We start from the raw sequence: 7,241 nt of genomic DNA on the forward strand, positions 1-7,241 counted from the left end.
GAACGACAGGAAGACAGACAGCAGGACAGGCAGGAGAACAGAGAGGAAGACAGACAGACAGGAGGACAGACAGGAAGACAGACAGCAGGACAGGCAGGAGGACAGACAGGAAGACAGACAGGAGGAACAACAGGAAGACAGACAGCAGGACAGGCAGGAGGACAGACAGGAGGAACAACAGGAAGATAGACAGCAGGACAGACAGGAGGACACACAAGAGGACAGAGAGGAAGACAGACAGCAGGACAGACAGGAAGACAGACAAGAAGACAGACAGCAGGACAGAGAGGAAGACAGACAAGAAGACAGACAGAAGGACAGGCAGGAGGATAGACAGGAAGACAGACAGGAGGAACAACAGGAAGATAGACAGCAGGACAGAGAGGAGGACACACAAGAGGACAGACAGGAAGACAGACAGGAGGACAGGAAGAAAGACAGGAGGACAGACAGCAGGAGGACAGGAAGAAAGAAAGGAGGACAGACAGGAGGACAGACAGGAAGACAGACATCAGTACAGAGAGGAAGACAGACAGCAGGACAGGCAGAAAGACAGGAGGACAGACAACAGGAGGACAGGAGGACACACAGGAGGACAGACAGGAAGACAGACAGCAGGAAAGACATGAGGACAGAAAGACAGGTAGACAGACAGGAGGACAGACATGAAGACAGACATGAAGACAGACAGCAGGACAGGCAGAAAGACAGACAGCAGGACAGAGAGGAAGACAGACAGCAGGACAGGCAGAAAGACAGACAGCAGGACAGAGAGGAGGACACACAAGAGGACAGACAGAAAGACAGACAGGAGGACACACAGGAGGACAGACAGGAGGACAGGCAGGAGGACAGACAAGAAGACAGACAGGAGGAACGACAGGAAGACAGACAGCAGGACAGGCAGGAGAACAGAGAGGAAGACAGACAGACAGGAGGACAGACAGGAAGACAGACAGCAGGACAGGCAGGAGGACAGACAGGAAGACAGACAGGAGGAACAACAGGAAGACAGACAGCAGGACAGGCAGGAGGACAGACAGGAGGAACAACAGGAAGATAGACAGCAGGACAGACAGCAGGACACACAAGAGGACAGAGAGGAAGACAGACAGCAGGACAGACAGGAAGACAGACAAGAAGACAGACAGCAGGACAGAGAGGAAGACAGACAAGAAGACAGACAGAAGGACAGGCAGGAGGACAGACAGGAAGACAGACAGGAGGAACAACAGGAAGATAGACAGCAGGACAGACAGGAGGACACACAAGAGGACAGGCAGAAAGACAGACAGGCAGCAGGACAGAGAGGAGGACACACAAGAGGACAGACAGGAAGACAGACAGGAGGACAGGAAGAAAGACAGGAGGACAGACAGCAGGAGGACAGGAAGAAAGACAGGAGGACAGACAGGAGGACAGACAGGAAGACAGACATCAGTACAGAGAGGAAGACAGACAGCAGGACAGGCAGAAAGACAGGAGGACAGACAACAGGAGGACAGGAGGACACACAGGAGGACAGACAGGAAGACAGACAGCAGGAAAGACATGAGGACAGAAAGACAGGTAGACAGACATGAAGACAGACAGCAGGACAGGCAGAAAGACAGACAGCAGGACAGAGAGGAAGACAGACAGCAGGACAGGCAGAAAGATAGACAGCAGGACAGAGAGGAGGACACACAAGAGGACAGACAGAAAGACAGACAGGAGGACACACAGGAGGACAGACAGGAAGACAGACAGCAGGACACACAGGAGGACAGACAGGAAGACAGGCAGCAGGACATACAAGAGGACAGGCAGGAAAACAGACAGTAGGACAGACAGGAGGATAGACAGACAGGAGGAATGACAGGAGGACAGAGAGGAAGACAGAGAGGAGGACAGACAGAAGGATAGACAGGAGGACAAAGAGGAAGACAGACAGGAAGACAGACAGGAGGACAGAGAGGAAGACAGACAGGAGGACAAAGAGGAAGACAGACAGGAGGACAGAGAGGAAGACAGACAGGAGGACAGACAGGAAGACAGACAGTAGGACAGACAGAAGGATAGACAGACAGGAGGAATGACAGGAGGACAGAGAGGAAGACAGAGAGGAGGACAGACAGGAGGATAGACAGGAGGACAAAGAGGAAGACAGACAGGAAGACAGACAGGAGGACAGACAGGAAGACAGACAGGAGGACAGACAGGAAGACAGACAGGAGGACAGACAGGAAGACAGACAGGAAGACAGACAGGAGGAAGGACACACACAGATAATCACCTCAGAATTTAATTATTGAACTTTTATGAGTCTCTTTTGACTGTCTCTCCACCTGTCTCACCTCCAGCAGACTGTCCCCCACAAGTGTGACCAGCAGCTGGTGTCCGTGTCGCTGACGAACCATTGCGGCGTTCTCTGATGCGTACATGCAGGTGAAATCGAACATGGCGACGTCCGGCTGACCGTAGTGATTTATGGCGAAGTCCAGCGATGGCAGCTGGTGATTGGTGGAGAAGTTGGCTGCCTCGCGGGCATATGCTTGCAACGCATTCTGATCTACGTTCCCACGAGAGAGGAGCTGCGCGGTGTCTGCAAAATCCTGATGGAGGAGGACCAGGTATTTCAGTCAGAACAACTTCATCAAACACTTTATTTGCTTGCAGTAGTTTGGCGTTGTGACTGTTCTGGGACCTCATGCCTGAGGCAGAGAGAGCATCTCCCTGAGGCGGGGAGAGCACCTCCCTGCCCTTCCACATGCCTATCGGGGCATGTGGCTTGGAGGCGCCGGGTTACAAGCAGGCTGGTGGCTTAAATTCGGCGCCTTGTATGGCTTTGCCAATGAATGCTAGGAGGGAAATCAGCTGAGCTGTCAGTTGATGTGGGCTTGACATGACATAGGCTCCTATCAGCTAATGCACTATGATTGAGAGCTGAGCTTGACTTCATTGCCTGCCTGATCTAACGGCATGCTCGATTTTTCTCTGATCTCGTCTCTGTTCTCTCAGTCTGTGTTGCTCTGTTCCAGGTGTGTGAGTTTACCTGGATGATGACCCCCTTCTCCAACAGACTCTGTTTCTTTGCCGTCATTACAAAGTAGTGAGTGTCATCTTTGTAGTACACAATGTTCTCCAGATCGATCCCTGAAAGAAATGTAAGAACATGATGGTTAATACATTTCTGTTCTTCAGCACATGAAACCGGACAGGATATGATGTCATACCAGTTTCCTGCCGTAGTTCCTGAAAGAACCTCTGGTTGAAGATGAAAGCCACCCCGCTGATCTCCTCCACTTTGGCCTCAGCGGTGGTGTTTCTGTTTTTAAAGTTGGCTGTGATGGCGATGGCCAGCTTCCCTCTGAATTCTTTACGCCTGAAACCTGTTCAGACGGTTAAAGGGAGATTACTGGGACCACTGTCAGGGGAAAGGTTTTAAGTTTACTGTTCTTAACACTGTAATCATATCAGATTATAAGACTGAATTTAACATGAAAACATAAATATTTCTTGAGCAAGATAGAATACTCCAAAAGGTCATGTTGAGAGACAGTCAGAGGGTTTATCCTCTTCAGCCGTGTCTGTCCCTGACTTCAGACTCAGCAGTCGAGTCTTTCTTAGCTTTCACCAGAGTAAGCTGGACTTCAGGATGTCGGCGTACCTGGTAGTGTGTTCCTGCGTCCGTCTGCTCCAATGATGACATCAAACACCAGCTGATTGAGAGGATGAGACTTTGGACTCACCTCCATCCTCCAGCCCACCTCTGCAGACAGGTGGACATGCAGACAGGTACGTGGGTGAAAAAGGAAGCAGGTAGACAAAGAGCTTGCTTACATCTCTTACTCTTCAACTGAACAGGTCACCTGACAATTTTAACTCTTAAGCTGCAGAAAGTTTTCTCTAGTTTTAATAATCAATCCCAGAAACCAGCTGCTGATCAAAAGAACCAATGTTCTCACTGTGCCTGTGCTGATCCTCCGGCGGCTCCACCAGGTTCTTAAACTCCACGTTGACGTGGACTTGGACCCCCAGCAGTAAGGCGACCTTCAGGAGGACCAGCTGCAGCTGACGGATACCTGCAGACAGGAAACAGGTGGTGCTGTTTGTAGGATCCAGCTGTTCAGATCGGACAAGAGTGACGGATCACAGACTCACTGATGTGGTCGATGGAGCCGGCACAGAACTTCCCGTAGAACTTTTTGGCCCCGAGGCCCCGCAGGTCGTGGATGGTGAAGGGCCACAGGTGGAGCACGTTGTTCCTGGAGAAGGAGTCTCTCTTCTCCAGCAGCACCACCCGAGCTCCCATGAAGCTCAGCTCCACCGCCGTCCTCAAACCACAGGGCCCCGCCCCGATAATCACGCACTGACCAATCAGAGAGAGAGAAGACATCAGGTGACCAATCAGAGGCCCTCAGAGGTTTTCTTAAAGGGCTGTTCTACTAATTTATAGTTCCCTGATCAAAGCTAACTGGTTGCTCTACTTTATTTTAAACGAGACGGTTAGCCTCGAAAAAGGAACTTAGCAGCACCTTTACACCTGCAGTGACATCACTGTGATGTCACCACAGCATATATGAACATACGGTGGTGTTGCTGCAGACCCGGGCCCTCTGGTACTCCTGCTGGCCGGCCCTTCGGTCCAGTTTGGCCCACAGAGCGTTGGCCCTCCAGTAGTTGAGGCGGCACTTGATGGTCCGGTACAGAGGCCTCTCGGCGGCGCTCTGGTCCAGCTGCAGATGGTCACACAGCTGGCTGAAGGACCTCAGCGTCGCCCTGCAGGTCGACGCCGACACAAACTCGTCAAACAGCTCCTGAGCTCGGCATTCTGGGTAAGACTCGTCTCCCATGGCGACCCCGGAGGCTGCAGGGCACCATGGGAAGGGAGTCACCTGCTGATAATGTCACTGGCAGACTCCAGGTCGTCAGAGAGAAGATTCACCCTGAAACGTTGCACAGATCTGTTAAGGTAACTATGTACATGTACTCAATTGCAGTACTTTTACACAGTACTGCTACATACTGTAGTATATATGGGTATTTATTTCCTGTGTTTTGTATCAGCGTTGCTTTGTCAGTACTTTTTATGTTGTAATGGATCAATAAACTGAACCATTAACCTACTTTCAGGTACTTCTACTACCCAACAACAGAAAGTATCTAATAATAATAATAATAATAATAATAATGCATCTTATTTAATGGCGCCTTTCATAACACCCAAGGTCACCTCACAAACAATATACAGATCACTGCATAAAACAATACACACAACAAACAAGCCGCATACAGATAAAATGCATTAAAAACTCAGTACAACATGTTATAAAAAAGCTTGTATAAAAAGATGTGTCTTAAGACGCGTTTTAAAAGTCAACAAACAGTCGCTACTGCGAACATCAAGGGGAAGAGAATTTGTGTTCACAACATTAAAATGCTGCTTCACATTCATGAACCAGTCAAACATGTAATAAAGACGACGTCCAGACGTCCTGCTCTGTCATTTAAAACACACCTGTTCTGTCCACAGGAGCAACAGAAATGGATTTTCTGAAGTACAAATGTGACGTACTTTTACTTTTCTTTATCAATTGAATATTTTCACTTTATGACTTTCTACAATACTAGATATTGTAATTTTTACAGCAGACATTCATTGAATAGCTGGATTATTAGTTAAATATAACATATGAAGTATCTGTGATCAACTGATAAAATATTATGCGTATTAGGAGTAGTAGTACTTCTTGATGATAACATGTCTGTACTTGTATCATCCTGAAGTAAAATCCTGAGTGCTTAGACTTCTAACATGGTGGTATCTGTTTCATCAGAACACCTGAAAAGGTAACTCAGTCTGATGTCTTTAAACATCATCCAACCTTAAATAACAGCAGCTCAAACAGTCTGCAGTTGAAGACGGTGTGATTCGGTCAAAAGCTAGTGGACCTTGAGCTGAGATTCAACTACAAAATTCTGGAAACAACTTTTGTTTCCTGACGTGCAGCTGGCAGCTGCAGCTTTTAACACGTGTCATAATGAAGTCACTGTGTCCAGGTCACATGACCGACATGTTCACAGTCAGTGTGAACAGAAACAAAGAGGTTCATTCAGAACAGATCCATCAGTACCAAGCACCAACGCACACACACACACTCCTTCAGGCAGACTCACAGAGACCCGAACCAGAACAGGAACTCAGGCCAACGACACAAACCAGTAAAAATGAAACACAAAGTAATGACGAGAGGCAGTATGTTTCTTCTGTGTATTTATAATATTTAATATTATTACTAGAGTAAATGAGACAATACAGAATCCTGTTAATGTTTCTACCTCTAAAGGTGAAGAACAGACCTGGAACACGATCTGCCAGGACAGGAGGACGAGACCCTGACCCTGTCAGTAAACTGATCTAGGTTTATTAAAGACCCTGGTCCTGTCAGCAGATCTAGAACAGGTTTATTAAAGACCCTGACCCTGTCAGTAAACTGATCTAGAACAGGTTTATTAAAGACCCTGACCCTGTCAGCAGATCTAGAACAGGTTTATTAAAGACCCTGACCCTGTCAGTAAACTGATCTAGAACAGGTTTATTAAAGACCCTGACCCTGTCAGTAAACTGATCAAGAACAGGTTTATTAAAGACCCTGACCCTGTGAGTAAACTGATCTAGAACAGGCTTATTAAAGACCCTGACCCTGTGAGTAAACTGATCTAGAACAGGCTTATTAAAGACCCTGACCCTGTCAGTAAACTGATCTAGGTTTATTAAAGACCCTGGTCCTGTCAGCAGATCTAGAACAGGTTTATTAAAGACCCTGACCCTGTCAGTAAACTGATCTAGAACAGGTTTATTAAAGACCCTGACCCTGTCAGTACTGATCAAGAACAGGTTTATTAAAGACCCTGACCCTGTCAGTAAACTGATCTAGAACAGGTTTATTAAAGACCCTGACCCTGTCAGTAAACTGATCAAGAACAGGTTTATTAAAGACCCTGACCCTGTCAGTAAACTGATCTAGAACAGGCTTATTAAAGACCCTGACCCTGTGAGTAAACTGATCTAGAACAGGCTTATTAAAGACCCTGACCCTGTCAGTAAACTGATCTAGAACAGGTTTATTAAAGACCCTGACCCTGTCAGTAAACTGATCAAGAACAGGTTTATTAAAGACCCTGACCCTGTCAGTAAACTGATCAAGAACAGGTTTATTAAAGACCCTGACCCTGTGAGTAAACTGATCTAGAACAGG

The 7,241-nt window shown here is 47.6% G+C and overlaps 1 protein-coding gene across 1 annotated transcript; it reads right to left on the minus strand.

Annotated features, from left to right (window-relative positions):
- Nucleotides 1-2,336: 2,336 nt before the first annotated feature.
- On the minus strand, nucleotides 2,337-4,835 carry LOC123966707 (protein-methionine sulfoxide oxidase mical3b-like; the record flags this gene model as incomplete). The annotated part of the gene is made up of 7 exons (XM_046042839.1): nucleotides 4,572-4,835; nucleotides 4,144-4,351; nucleotides 3,948-4,064; nucleotides 3,650-3,751; nucleotides 3,216-3,371; nucleotides 3,035-3,135; nucleotides 2,337-2,594 (listed from the first exon to the last, which is right to left on the minus strand). Coding segments are annotated over exons 1-7 (1,206 nt in total), but the record flags the coding sequence as incomplete, so codon positions are not given.
- Between the last annotated feature and the right edge of the window lie 2,406 nt (nucleotides 4,836-7,241).

Source organism: Micropterus dolomieu, unplaced genomic scaffold (genome assembly GCF_021292245.1).
Source record: "Micropterus dolomieu isolate WLL.071019.BEF.003 ecotype Adirondacks unplaced genomic scaffold, ASM2129224v1 contig_14052, whole genome shotgun sequence".
In the NCBI taxonomy this organism is placed as follows: domain Eukaryota; kingdom Metazoa; phylum Chordata; class Actinopteri; order Centrarchiformes; family Centrarchidae; genus Micropterus; species Micropterus dolomieu.